This window comes from Eurosta solidaginis, chromosome 1 (assembly GCF_040869045.1).
Source record: "Eurosta solidaginis isolate ZX-2024a chromosome 1, ASM4086904v1, whole genome shotgun sequence".
NCBI lineage: Eukaryota > Metazoa > Arthropoda > Insecta > Diptera > Tephritidae > Eurosta > Eurosta solidaginis.
In genome coordinates, this window is record NC_090319.1 from 396,134,872 (window position 1) to 396,150,603 (window position 15,732).

General features: G+C 36.9%; 1 protein-coding gene across 14 annotated transcripts in view; it reads right to left on the bottom strand.

The window, feature by feature from the left end:
• The window catches only part of Lrrk (Leucine-rich repeat kinase), a 255,882-nt gene that overhangs the window by 214,088 nt on the left and 26,062 nt on the right, over positions 1–15,732 (bottom strand). For all 14 annotated transcript variants that reach the window (XM_067763702.1, XM_067763700.1, XM_067763698.1 and 11 more), the window contains one exon: positions 2,139–2,304. In XM_067763702.1, the coding sequence (XP_067619803.1) occupies positions 2,139–2,304 (166 nt within the window). The remainder of the gene's footprint in view (positions 1–2,138; positions 2,305–15,732) is intronic.

The following is a 15,732-nucleotide window of genomic DNA, read 5'->3' on the forward strand; positions in this document are numbered from 1 at the left end:
ATTTTTTATAAGCGCGGCCGAAGGCCGCCTATGCAGAAAGGTATTCTACGCAGAATTCCTGTGCATGGCGCACTTTTTTAAAATAATTACATGACCTCTTTAAGATTGTTAACATTATATTTTAATACAGAATTTTGTAATACAGAATTTTGAAAGCAGAATTTTAGAAAGCAGAATTTTGGAAAAGCAGAATTATACATACATTATACATACAGAATTTCGACACCAACCCAAATAAAACCGTTTAAAAAGGGACTCACCTCTATCAATAATATCGTCCCCTCCTCAAACGCAGTGATGCGCATTCGCATCCGAGCCTATGACAAGCCGTCCTCTGCACCCTTCTTGATCCACGAGCTTTTTGAACTGCTCTGGTGGTTCTTTCACGTTATGGGCCATGTACCAGGATGCCAGTATAAGGGACGGTTTTTTCTTTCCCTCTATTGCGACAACCCCTAGGTCTGCGGTGCTGAAGTTAGATAGCATACACGAGTATATGTGTTTCCTTACCACGACTGCGGCTCTAAACCTGATTTTCGCCTTTGCGTAATAAACGCTGAATACGCGAGCGCTGAGCACAGAAACCTTTCCTCCGGATGAGAGCCAATGCTCCTGTACCAGGAGAAGTTCGCTCGATGCCACTTTACTGTGTTGGAGGTTTATCTGTGAGACTCGCGGTACCATTGAGCTGTTTGCCTCGCCACTGCGCTCACGCTGTTTCCGCTGTTGGTCCATTTCCAACACCTCCGCCTCTATGCCTATACTCTTGTTTTTTTCTACTACTTCGAGGTGTTTTCTCCTCTCCTGCTTTTAGCATATTTGTGGTTCTTCTTAAGGTTCTCAGCACCATTAATTGGCTTGTGCACCTCCGCGATTGCGCCTTTGTCCCCGTCATTTGCCTCTACTTTCAGGTTGTCGAGGTCCTTTCCCACCTCCCCTGCTTTTAGCGTATTGGGGTTATTGTACTGAGGAATCCTCTTTTTATGGCGCATACAAATACTACCTGCGCTCCAGGACAATTTCCCTAGCTGTGAGTGCAACAGATCCTCCGATTCCATATTAATTTGGAGGAGGTTCATGAAGTACCTTCCAATCCCGTGTTGGTATATTCGGGTTCTGCCGCTGAAGCATGTCTCTGCCTTCACCCCTCGGGGCATCAAAATCTTGGCTTTTAGTATGGGGGGGATTCAGTGCTCTATCCACTACCTTCAACCTTGCGCCTTCTTGTTTGTGAAGGTCTGAATTAACTCAGTCGTCTAAAGTCGCGTTATTGGCGCAGGTCATCAGATTAACACCATTGTGCCATCCAGCTGTTTCGAGGGCCGGTAGCGGTCTGTTTGGTTTAGCATGCGTCATTTTTATCATGATACTAATCTGCTCCCCTTCTACAGTTCTTCACCTTCGGTGGACATATACCCATTGGAAATGCTAGAACCTAGTAGTGCCACAATCCCGTTCTAGTAGACCGGGCTAGTAGACCGCTCCTTTGCCGAGCGCACTGACTACACACTATCATCTCTATCTGCGTCCGAATCATAGCTGTTAGCAATTTCCTCTTTCCCAACTTGCAACGGCACCGCCTTTTCATTCTCATACTTACTTTGTTTTAAAGTTTTTGATTTCATCTTGGTCGTACGACCACCTGCCCAAAAAGGCGGGTTCAGCAGTCTAATGTTAACAATTGGAAGTTCTTCGTGACCGACATCGCGCCGCTCTCTTATGAATCGAAACGGCGTAGATACAAGCCCTAAACCGCTCAGCCCCATAGGCTAAACCCTCACACCAACGACAAGATGCCTGCTAAAGTGAGGGTTCTTATATACTAAATAGTCAATGAAATTGTTTAGGTTGTTTTATGCTTCTTTCTATTATGCGAACAATATTATAACTAGTCGACAACAAGAAAAGTTGTCAATCATTTAAAAATAGGTTGTGTGTATATTAATAAGGCTTAATTTCGGAACGTGTGTCACTTTAAAAAATACTCAGCTTGTATCTCGAAAACTGTTTTAATTTCTAACATTCCGATTTTAATAATGCATAGTTGAACTTATCTAAAAATTATGATTGGAAAAGGAATGTACACAGCTATATTTCTTGGCGACTAATACTATTTCATCCTAATCCTATTTTTTTACCTTTACTAAATCGGGGAACTTTTCCAACAACAATTTTGCTATATTATAGTGACCATGGTGAACCGCAGCATATAATGGCGAATATTTGGTAACGGCATGTGAGCGACCATCTGCACCAGCATCCAGTAATCGATTCGTTATGCCTTCATGTCCCGCCTGCACAGCTCTAAGAAGAATGAAAAGAATATTATTGTTGTATACATTTATTATTAAATGTATTAGCAATGCAATATTTTTATAAGGTTAATACGACAGTTCAGAAACTTGGACGTTTGATAATGGAAATTCCGGCTGTGGTAAATACTACCTCGGAACAGTTTGTTGCACCTTACGTTTCTTGGACTCTTCACCAATCTTCAATGTTCTATCATGAATACTTCCTGGAGGATTTCCAGTGGGTTTTTTAAATTTGGTTGTGATCGGTTAAAGGAAATAACCTCCGCGGACGTTATTTTTTTTTTTGGAAACTTATGTTTTTTTGCTGTCTGATTACTTTCTATAACTTACTATAAACCATGGCAGCATGGTCACATACCTACAAACATAAATAAAAATTCCATATACTTTGTTTTTGTAACTCTCCCGGGCCCGGGGTTTATCAGGGGCCCGCGATTTAGAGGTACTAAGACATTTTTTTTTTAATTCAGGACAGTCTTTAGTTTTCTATGTGCAAATTTTAAGCCGAATTTCAAAAGCAACGAATATTGATATTGATTTTTTGCCTGGACCTGAGGAGACAATAAAAACATGAAACAAAAATGTATGTTTACATGTATCCGAAATCGTAAAGTTTTCGTGGCGACACTGATGAAGGTTCATCTTCAAAAAGTCTTCCAACAATACAACCAACTCTGCATCAAAGTCCAGATTATTTAAACGACTTCGATATCGGTACCGTCAATACTGAGTTTTTGCGATCTGAAGAAGTTAACGAAATAATTCGTCGAGGTCATCAAAAGTGTCCTGTTATTTTTCCACGTGATTGTCATGACGATGCATTTCCTACCTCGTTGTTAAACAGAATCTTGACAAATGGAGAGAAAGTGGAGCGTGACTGGTTAGTGTGGAGTGCCAGTAGCAATGTTTTTTTTTTATTGCCTACCATGTCGTCTATTAGGCACCAATACTCTAAGTCGACCTAAAATTTGTTGTCCTCGCGGATATTCGAAATTCCAGGTATGGAGGAAGTTATACGATAAACTACCATCACACGAAAATACTCAAGATCACATTAAATGTTATATTCAATGGCTATCTTTACAAAATCTAATTCAAAAGGAGGCTACAATTGATACACTTATCAATGAACAGCTAATCAGTGAATTTCAAAAGTGGAAAGAAATTTTATATAGAATTTTGGACACTATTTTATTTTTGGGTGAAAGAGGCCTAGCTTTCAAAGGCGAAAGTATATGTATATCTTGGTGAAGGAAACAATGGACATTTTTTGGGCATCTAAGATCTAATAAGCCATTATGATCCGATACTTAGAGATCATTTGGAGGAAGTTAGGATTTCACAACAGCAGCACAAATGTTTATAAGTTCACTATCTCTCCCCAGACATTCAGAACGAGTTTATAGAAAATTGTGCAAAGCATGTGAGGGAAACTATATTAGATCAAGACAAGAAATCCAATTATTTTGCTATTATCGTTGATGCTATGCCTGATGCTAGTCACGTTGACTACGTTTATTTTGCGCTAACTCCATTCAATTCGAAAACAAAAAACAAATTTTAAAATTCAAGAACGGTTTTTGGCTTTCGTGGATCGTAACCAAAAAACTGGTCAGGAAATCGCTGATCTAATTTGCCATACTCTAGGTAAACATGAAATCCCATTAAAAGATGGTCGTGCACAAGGGTACGATAACGACGCCAATGTGAAAGAAGCTTACAACGGAGCACTACGTCACATTCTCGACAAAAACTCGAATACTGATTACTCGCTTTGTGCAACCCACAGTCTCAATTTGTGTGTTGTTGGTGCTGCAGAATGTTGTGCGGCGGCAATGACTTTCTTCGGAGTTGTACAAAAATGTTTTACTATTTTCAGCAGCACTCCACAACGATGCGACATCCTAAAAAAAAATGTACCCAGCTTTCTTCAGTCTTTCAGACAAAAGCCAAATTTAACTGCGAAAGCATACGGAGATGTTACCGGCATTCTCAAGTACATCAACAAGTTCGAATATACCTTGCTGTCCTCAATTTGGTTCAAAATACTGACTACCATTAATGAAAGAAACGTGGTCCTCCAAGCTAGAGACGCCAACATAGATGTTGAAGTCCGACATCTAGATGCCTTATTAGCTGATTTGAAGTTGATCAGGAACCAATGAGGAACAATTTTAAACGAATGCAAAACAGTTGGTATTCAATTGAACATCTCGCCAAAGTTTCCGGACATTCGAAAGAGAAAGCCCAAAAGACGTTCTGAAGATAATTCCTGATGATCGTTGATTCGGTAATCACTGGCGCCCTTTCAAGAATCAAAAACTTTCATAGATCGTGTTCATCTCAAGAGCGAGTTTCAGGACTTGCCACGCTTTGTGTTGAATCCGTTTTGAAAAGACAGTTAAATTTTGATATTATTATAAAAATGTTGCAGCGAAAAAAGCAAGTAAAGCCACTCTTTGATATCCGAACTTTCTATATTGAATAACTAAAATTTATAAAAAAAAAATAAATGTAAGGCGCGATAACCTCCGAAGAGATTTTACGCCGAGCTTCTCTTCCAATTTGCGTCGTGCTTCTTTTTAATTTTTCCTACAAATTGGCGGGATGGGACCTACTTGTTTTATGCCGACTCCGAACGGCATCTGCGAGGCAGATGAGTTTTCACTGAGAGCTTTTCATGGCAGAAATACCCTCGAAGTGCTTGCCAAACACTGCCGAGGGGCGACCCCGCTTAGAAAAATTTTCTTCTAATTGAAAAACCTTATTTCAAAAATTTTGATGTTGCTTTGCGCGGGGTGAGAACCCAGGGCATTCGGTGTGGTAGGCGGAGCACGCTACTATCACACCACGGTGGCCGCATTAATTAAAATTTATAATCATCATTAAATTTATCAGAAATGTATTAAAATGTTACCAAATAACTAGAAAAGATTATTTAAAACAATATGTGGCTGTTAAAAGAGAATTTTATTTCTACGTTACAATAAAATAGTATAAACAGTAAATATACTGTGTTAATTTTATTGTCATTTATTAGTCCAAAAATCATTTAGTTGATGTGGCAAAAATTTGTTTTTGATGTAACCATCAATAATGATTCATGAATGAGACATCATTAATTCAAGTTAATCAAATGTATTAGTGGATTTTTTATAGGGGGCCCGTAAATTGTTTAGTCCCGGGCCCGGATTTTCTCTCTACGGCCCTGGGTATTACACCTGGTCACTGGGGGAAGCGGAGGGATTGAGACTTTGTCACGTAGTCAATAATCTCTAGAAAATCTTGTAATTTTTTTGTGGAATTTATTTCGCATCACAAATTTCCATGAAAAATCATCAGAAAAACGTGCACGGTAATGCAGTCGATAAAAATTTGTAGAAAATGGGTCACGTAGTTTGGGTACGTTCCCTAAGAATAACATAAGGATAAGATTAAGAACAATCGTAAAAGTAAGACTTAGCAGAGCAGGAGGAGTAAAAGGAAAAGCGGGAAGATCTACGGAAGAATGAAAGGGATAGGGAAATTGAGTGAGCCGAATAAGGTAAGCTCAAAAAAACGCAGAAGAAAATAAGAGAGGAAGAGGAGAGTGACCCAGATAAGAGGCGGGTGGATAAATAAAGAACAACGTTTGTCAGGATTGGTCATACGCATGAACCAATAAACAGATCACGCATTAAAAATGAGAGAGCAAAAAATCATAGTTAGCGGTGGAATAAATTTTCTCGGCGTGGCGTCACGCTTTTGACAACATGCTTCATTGCTGACGCAGTGTTCAGACTTTATTCCAATCGGAATATTTTGCTGCGCTCTTACCTCCTACTACATTTTTTATCAGGGATGCACCTTAACGTTAAGCTAATCGTTTATCAAAAAATTTCCACCGTTTCCGTTGAAACACTTCGAAATATTATCGATAAAGAAATTATCAAGATAAATTGTATCTCGATTTTAACCGAAACGAAAAGCTTTCGTTAACGGTAAAAACGTTAACAAAAACGTGATACTTAAAGTTTGAATTGTGCTGGCAATGCTATAGCCATGGTGAAGCCAGTAAGGTGCTAACAGCGAGCGGACATACACACGAACTCCATGTAATTTGTTTGTGTAATTCGTTGGTGGTAATGTCAAAATACTCTGAGAAATGTTCGTACTGTCAAAATTCATGAGAAAAGTTTCAATCAGCTTGGCTAATGCCTTCACCTTTAATGACTCCGCCATCAATCAGCTTTGCCAGCATAGTTTGAAATTAATAATCAACATAAACGATTTGATTTCGTTTTGATATGGCAGAAAACGAAGAAAAATCACTTCGTTAATTTGACGTTCTTAACGTTAATAAACGAAACGAAATGACTTTGTTTCGTTTATTAACGTTAATTATCGTAACGAAATGATATCGGTTCTTTGGTTAAGCATGCCTGTTTTTTATCTCAAAGGCTTGTTTGGGCCGATAAGAAAACTAAATATGATTACTACCTAATATATTTTGGTTGAAGTTTTCATTGCATATGTACGTATGAAAAGCTGATTGTTTACAAGTGACAATTGGACGAAATTTTTTTACGTGAATTCATTTTTCGTGTCTTAAGACATGTTTATTCACATTTAACTTACAGTATTTGTAGTTTTTCATACGGAATGAAAGGGAGTAAAATGTAAGCAAAAAATGTGTCCCGACGCGATCTCTAAGTCCTGCAAAAATTCAACATACAGCACTTCTGGAAGAGCGTATTCTGGCCGGAGCCTATTCGTCCATTCGCATAACATGGCCCAGCTAGTAAAGCTTTCTATTTTTATCGTCATATCTGCGTAGAGCTCATACAGCTCATCATTATACCTCCTTCGATACTCGCCGTCGACGTCACGGACAGGACTATAAACCTTCCGGAGAAATTTTCTCTCGAACACTCCAAGAGCAATCTCATCTTCTCTCGACACCTTCCATGATTCCGAGCCAAACATTAGGAAATGTATTATGAGCGACTTGTAGAGCGAGATTCGTCGAGACGGTATTTACTTTTCAGATGACTAAAGAAGTACTTGTTGGCAAGATTTATTCTCCGTTTGCGTGATATTGGCTCATTTGTTTATGGGTCATACGGCTTCATGCTTGTTTTAACGTTTCCACGGTTAGCCAGAACTATAAAATAAAAGAAGATCTGATAAGTTGCAGACTTATTTTTTGCCATCAAATAAATCTATAAGCTCGGGTTTTTTTTTTTTTTGAAGCGAGTATCGCCAAATGCCACACCATTTTGTAATAATGACTTACCCTGACTGGTGTTGTTGCATCATAAACTCAACTCAGTTGTGTAGTCCAATGGAGGCTTTTACATTTATAGTGTTTTAATTCGCTGGAATTATTCGGTACGTGCCGTCGCCAATGCGTAGAGCCTCATAAATCTTCCGAGGAACTTTTCTCTCGAACACTTCCAGAACCGCCTCATCTGATGTTGTCATGGTTAATGCTTCTATAGAGCACGGTCTTCGTTTACGAGAACTTTACTTTTCAATTGCCTACTCAGTCCAAAGTAGCATTTATTGGCACGAGTGACTCTTCGCTGGATTTAAAACCTGATGTGTTTTACTGTGTTAATGCTTCTTCCTAAATAAAATTAGCCTTTTTTATTTTCGAAATGCTGGCATTCGAACAATGACGTGGTTTTCAATGCGTAAGTGCGCTGACTTTTTGGCTAATAACAGCAGGTACTTCGTTTTGTCCCCATTCACCATTAAACCCATCTTTTCCGCTTCTTTCTACAGTGTTGAGGAAACAGTACTTACGTAGCAGGTGTTCAGTCCGATGATATCAATGTCGTGAGCATATGCCAGTAAGCCTGCTACTAAGTATCACAAATTTACTTATTTTTTTTATACTTACACTAGAAGACCCGGCAGACGTTGTTCTGCCCTAAATTTGGCCTACCTGCATACATTTTAATAAGCTTTTTCCGTCTGACTCTGCCCTCCCCCCCCCCTCCTCCTCTTCACTTTTTCCTAATCCTTTTATTCACTCCTCCCTCCATCTTTTTCGCTTCATCTATCTCCATCTTCGTCTCATTCTATCTCTTTCTCAATCTCCTTCTCTCTTTTCTCTTCGCTCAATTTCTTCTCATTCTTCTGCATCCCTTATTGCCTGTCCCAGAGGGTGGTATGTATTTTATTCCAGTCCCAGTCCCAGTCCCACTCCGAGTCTCAGTCCCAATCCTAGGCCTAATCCCAGTCCCAGTCCGTCTCTGGATAATATATTACTCTGTACTAAAGCACTCATCAACAGCTTTCATTTGATATCCATATTGTATAAACACTGTCTAGGCATTCACTGGCCCACGCTTTGGCCTATATCTCGAGACTCTATTCCCCCAGGGGTATGAAAATTACCCTCTACTAAAGCACTCATCAACAGCTTCCATTTGTTATCCATATTCTATAAACACATTCTAGGGGTACTCGGGTCCACGTTTCGGCCTATATCTCGAGACCCTGTACGTCGATCGCAACCAAACGTATGTAGTAACGACCGCGTGAGGTTTACGCAACTTGTGTGAAAGTTTGAACAAAATCGAAAGACGCATCTCTTCAAACACCGGCGACCAACTAACACACATTTTAGCCTTTCTTTTTATATATATAGATTATTTTTCACACTTCACTATAATATTAAAACGAAATAAAGATTTTCGTTGCTTTTGAAATTCCGGTTAAAAATTGCACATGGAACAACTAAAGACTCTCCTGAATTAAAGAAAAATGTCATAGTACCTCTAAATCGCGGACCCCCTCAGAAAACTCGGGCCCGGGGCTAATCCCCCCCCGCCTTCCTTCTCGGCGGGCCTGGTGATTTGCTATTCTTGATATCATTCGCTATAGAGTAACTTCGGGTATTATCGTATAGGCGGCAAATATGGTACACCTCTCTATCTTATGAGCTATTTGCACTATGGCAACGCCGGCTACGAAAACAGCTGTTAAATTACGAAAAAGAAAATTAAAACAAAAATTACAGCGCTGACAGCTGCCCAGTTCTCTCTCAGTTCTTTAAAACACGTGGTTGCACGTGTACGACTTTTTAAGACATTGTAGTAGAAACGGTTTTTTATTCCGCAACAATATACGGATAAGTACAAATATCTTTTAAATCGATAATATACAACCAATATTTTATTTTGAAAAGGTGAGTTATAAACTAGATAAAGTTTTTACTATAAAAAAGTCTAAAATTTGTGTAAATGAAAGAGGAGTATAATATGGTACACTCGTGACGGGGTAATATGGTATAGTGTAGTGGATAGTGGTATAGTGTACCATATTACCCCTCCCTATGTTCCGTAGGTCAGCATGTTAATTTAGTGGTGGAATTTTACAGCAAGAATGCCAAAAAAGGGTGTACGAAGGCTATGGACTGCAGAAAATATGCGCATGGCCATTGCAGCGGTGAGAAATGACGAAATGGGGATTTTGTTGGCATCAAAAAGGTTTGAAGTCCCACACACTACACTGCAACGCATGGCCAGAAGCCAAAAGCCGGTTGGGGGGCTTCTTTCAGCAAAGCTTGGCAGAAAACCAGTTTTCACCCAAGAAATCGAACGCGAACTTGTAAGATACTCTTTAGAGATGGAGTCTCGATTTTGGGGGCTAACAATATTCGACCTGCGATCGCTGGCATACCAAATTGCAATGAAAAACAACATTCCAAATAAATTTAGTATCTTGAAAAAATGCGCAGGAAAGGACTGGCTGTATGGATTTTGTAAACGGCATAGTGAAACACTAAGCTTGCGAACTCCAACCGGCACTTCTTTTGATCGAGCAAAAGGATTCACTCGCGAAAATGTGGCTTCGTTTTACAACTTGTTAAAAAATGATTATGTTAAACATAACTTTTCAGCAACACGCATTTGGAATGTGGATGAAACGGGTCTCTCAGTTGTGCAGTCTCGGCAGCCAAAGTTATTGCACAAAAAGGAAAAAGGCAAATAGGCGCTATGACTTCCGCAGAACGCGGATCTCTTATAACTGTCATTACGTGCATGAGCGCTGGTGGCTCTTTTATTCGGCCTTAGTTTATTTTCCCAAGAAAGAACAATCATCCACTCCTTATGAAGGATGCACCACCCGGACCGAAATCGTCATGCCATCTCTCTGGCTGGGTGCAAATACCGATCTTCACAAATTGGTTCAAACATTTTTTGGAGTTTACAAGGCCAAGAAAAGAAGAACCTATTCTACTTATTTTAGATGGGCATTATTCTCACACGCGAAATATCGAATTACTTGATCTAGCCCGTGATAACGGAGTTGTTATATTATCCTTGCCGCCTCACTCTACACATAAATTGCAGCCATTGGACAAAACTTTCATGGGCCCACTTAAAGTATATTATAGTGACGAAGTAAGGCGTTTTACTCGAGATCAAGGACGCAAAGTGACGCTATGTGATTTGGTCGGACTGTTTACAAAAGCATATTTGCGAGTTGAAAGTGGTCAAATAGCTATCAGTGGATTTAGAAACACTGAAATCTTTCCGTTGGATAAACATATTTTTTCTGAAGCTGATTTTATAGCAGGCGAAATGGAAAATGTGCAGGCAGAATCTGTCTCAGTCCAGGACATCGATAAGGAAAATTCTATGCCTGAAACTCAGAGTTTGTTGCCCACATTAAATGGCAACATGGCCACTACTAGCACCGGATTATCACCATGTATTTTTTCATCAACTGATTCTACGAAAACTGTGAATATAGGTAAGTATTTTATTTCCACAAACTTCCCCCAACAATTAATTTGTTTACCGGCGATATTTCTTTGCAAGCAGCTGAAAAATACCTTACACCTTGGGAGATTTCTCCTCCGCCAAAATTACGACGAATCGTAAGCAATAGAGGAAGGAAGTCTAAGCCAACAGTTTTAACCACGTCTCCGTATAAAGCCGAGCTACAAAGTAGCTTGTCAAAAATAGCCAAACGAAGCTCCTCCAAAAAAACTAAACCAGTTCAGCCTAAGAAAGTATTTCCTCATAAAAAGAAACGGCGGGAATCTAGTACCGACTCCGATCAAAGTGTAGTTCTAGAAGAATCGGATGGAAAGGAAGAGTTCTATGATGTTCCTCCCTCAAAAGGCAGTTTGTGTAATTTCTGCAATAAAAGCTGAGAGGACGATACTAAAGTTCAAACATGGACTTCATGTTTGCAGTGCGAAGTAATCTGGGCTCACGACATATGCATTCCGAAAAGAAGTGCCATATTTCTTTGCAACTCCTGTATATAAAGTAAATAGTTACCTACTTTGTCTTTCTTTACATTATTTTTAACGTAGATGCCAAGTAAATTATTATATTTTTTTTAATGAATTTGGTTTTTTGTTAGCCTTAAAGGCGTTTTTGAAATTGATATGATGCCAAGGAGGCTTTATTTGTAATTGCATTTCATGTTCTTAATAAAATTGTTTCCATTATATTTTGCTTTTTAATTGTATTATTATTTATGTAATTTATTTTTTAATTGTAACATTAGGCTGGTAATATGGTATAGTATACCATTTTAAACGAACCTATATACCAAATTACCCGCAAGTTTTTCAAAGTGACACTTTAAGACTGTTTTCAAATTTTCCCTCAAGATTTTTTTTTCATATGTTTTAGTGAACTAATTGTAAAATATCGTTGTAGCCCATATTTTAGCGATACTGTGTACGAAATTTTAAAAGCCCCCGGTATGTATTTTATGAGTTATGACATAAAAAGAAATAGGTATTTCATAATACCCGAAGTTACTCTACTATTTTTTATTGATAAGCACGTTGTTTAATTACACACCAACCAATTACACGGAAGTATATCCGCACCACCTGAAAATGTGAGTGCCGGTGCGTATACGTAACATTTTATTATTGCGTATAAACAAATAAAAAAATTTGCAATAAAATAATATTGCGACTATAAACCAGGCATGCTTAACCAACGAACCGATATCATTTCGTTACGATAATTAACGTTAATAAACGAAACAAAGTCATTTCGTTTCGTTTATTAACGTTAAGAACGTCAAATTAACGAAATGATTTCGTTTCGTTTTCTGCCGTATCAAAACGGAATCAAATCGTTTATGTTGATTATTAATTTCAAACTATGCTGGCAAAGCTGATTGATGGCGGAGTCATTAAAGGTGAAAGCATTAGCCAAGCTGATTGCAACTTTTCTCATGAATTTTGACAGTACGAACATTTCTCAGAGTGTTTTTGACATTACCACTAACGAATTACACAAACAAATTATATGGAGTTTGTGTGTGTATGTGCGCTCATTGTTACCACCTTACGGCTTCACCATGGCTATAGCATTGCCAGCACAATTCAAACATAAAGTATCACGTTTTTGTTAACGTTTTTAACGTTAACGAAAGCTTTTCGTTTCGGTTAAAAACGAGATACAATTTATCTTGATAATTTCTTTATCGATAATATTTCGAAGTGTTTCAACGGAAACGGTGGAAATTTTTTGATAAACGATTAGCTTAACGTTAAGGTGCATCTCTGCTATAAACTGAGATATAACCTATCCTATATTTCAAGTTAGATTGAACTACACACGGGGTGCAAAACAAATTCAAAATCGGTTCAGTAGTTTAGGAGTCCATCGGGAACAAACATAGTGGCACGTGATTTGTATATATTAGATAAGTCCTAGATTGAGAGAGCAATAATAATTGCCTGCAGTATGGCCACATATAATCACTTTTTGAATCGCAGAAATATTTTTACACTAAGATGTTTTCAATTACTTTTGCAATTCCTTTAATGCATGGGATATTCCTAATTAATTTTGGTATTCTTTGTCATTTACGTGGAAAAATGTCAGTTACATTTTCAATTTCTTTCGAAAATATTGGAGCAGAAATTACATTTGCGGAAAGTATGTTTTTTTTTTCAATTAGAAACAAAAAATATATTGTACTCTTTGGTATTTTTTTTTTTTTATGAGAAATTGAAATGTTATCAATTCCTTTGCTGTGGAGGGGAATTGACAGAGCTTTAATTCCTAAAGTAATCATTACTACTCAACTATGTCATGATATGAATATTTAAAGTAATTTCACTTGAGAAAAATTGTACGTTAAAAATAACAAACGCAGTATGTCTTACATGTTTTTTTTTGTCGACTCCGGCTTTTAAATTGCGAACCTAAACAACTGTGATCCAGAATACCAAAAGCTTTAGAGACTTAAGGCCATTTTCACCAACTTCGGTTACGCTAACGTTATTTGACAGAAATCGTTCGATGATCTGTCAGATAGTGGCAAGTAGTGTTTTCAGTTTCTTTTTTTAACTAAATATTTCCAACCTTCAGTGAAGATATGTCATAATTATACTTGAACGTAAAACGCTGGAAAAACATTGTTTATCGAAAAACTCATGACCTAATGACAACCAAACTACCTGGTGACCTCCCTGTAGAAATGTAAATAACCGAGATAATATCATTGTTTTAGGTGCCGATCTCGCCCTATATGTGGATCGAAAATTAATAATTTTTTATCAGACTATTGATTAAAGATTTTCGTTCGAATTCGAACCCAAGACCTTTTTCCATAAATGAAAAATTAAGTGGGAGTGGGAGGGAGATAAATGGAATAAGGTATGAGGAAAAATTAGATAAAGTAGAACAGAATGGGATATAGAGTGAAAAGAGGATGTTGAGCTCGCTTTTTAAATGTAAACCAAACCTAAATCGGCCGATTCAACACCAGTAACTTCAGTAACAATATTTTTTTATTGGTACTACAACATCAACATAAACGCTACTCAGTCTTTTTGCTCCTAGCACCTCTTTGTTGGGCGGTGACAAAGAATGTCAAAGCGTCAATTGTCACTGACGTTTTTTCGATTTCAGAAGAGAAATGATATCAATTTACTCGAATTTCATTGACATTATTGCGCCTTGTAGATCTCATAAGCAAAAAAGTACTTTCATGTGAAATGAAACAGGTGTCATTTAATTTGAAACAATTTTTCATTTGACCTGTAAATGATATATAAAATAATTTGTAAGATATGCATCTTAAAAAAATAGTAAGTTCGGCTTTAAAGTCAACGCAAAATATGCAACAACACATTTTGTATATGACTCATAACCACTAAACCAATCAAATATGCATACATTTCACAAAAAAATATGAAGTTTGAGCTATATTTTGTATGTATAGCATATTTTCGTATATTTTACCATAAATGCATATTTTGCTATTACTTATTTATAAGCATATTTCTGCAAACAAGTATTGTATTTCCTGCTTATTTCTAGCAGTCGGAGCTCAAATATGAATATGCAGCTAAAGCCATCGGTAAAAAGCAAGGGAAGGTATATAAAAAGCTCGAAAGTACATATGGGGTATTCCATCCCATTTCGACCAATTTTGAACCCGATCCCTTTAGAATTGGCTGAAAGTTTTTCTTCTTTTTCTAGCTTACGAAAGACGTTTTTCAGAATTTTTTCATCCAAATCAAAAAAAGTTATGAATTTAAAAAAAAAAAACACCGTTTTTGTTTTCAAAATTCTAGAACTTTTTCAAAAATTTACCGTTTGGGATCTTTTTTTTTTTTAATTTGTTTTTAAATGTACTTTTCGGAAAAAATACAAAAAAATTTTTAAAGTTTTTTTTTTTTGTAATTTTTCAGTTTTTCGAGGTTTTTCGAATTACGCCATTTTTTTTTTTCTCATTAAAAACTTCAATCAATTCTGCAATCATCCCCAATAATCCCGGAGTGGGCCGATTTTTTTTTTTATTTAATTGAAAAAAAAACTTTAAACATTTTTTTGTATTTTTTCCGAAACGTACATTTAAAAACAAATTTTTTTAAAAAAACACCGTTTTTTTTTAAATTCATAATTTATTTTGAGTTGGACACCGTTTTTGTTTTCAAAATGCTATAACTTTTTCAAAAATTGACCGTTTGGGATCTTTTTTTTTTTAATTTGTTTTTAAATGTACTTTTCGGAAAAAATACAAAAAATGTTTAGTTTTTTTTTCAATTAAATAAAAAAAAAAAAATCGGCCCACTCCGGGATTAGTGGGGATGATTGCAGAATTGATTGAAGTTTTTTATGAGAAAAAAAATAATTGGCGAAATTCGAAAAATCTCGAAAAACTGAAAAATTACAAAAAAAAACTTTAAAAATTTTTTTGTATTTTTTCCGAAAAGTACAATTGAAAACACAAAAACGGTCAATTTTTGAAAAAGTTATAGCATTTTGAAAACAAAAACGGTGTTTTTTTTTAAATTCATAACTTTTTTGAGTTGGATGAAAAAATTTGAAAAAATTCTGAAAAACGTCTTTCGTAAGCTAGAAAAAGAAGAAAAACTTTCAGCCAATTCTAAAGGGGTCGGGTTCAAAATTGGTCGAAATGGGATGGAATA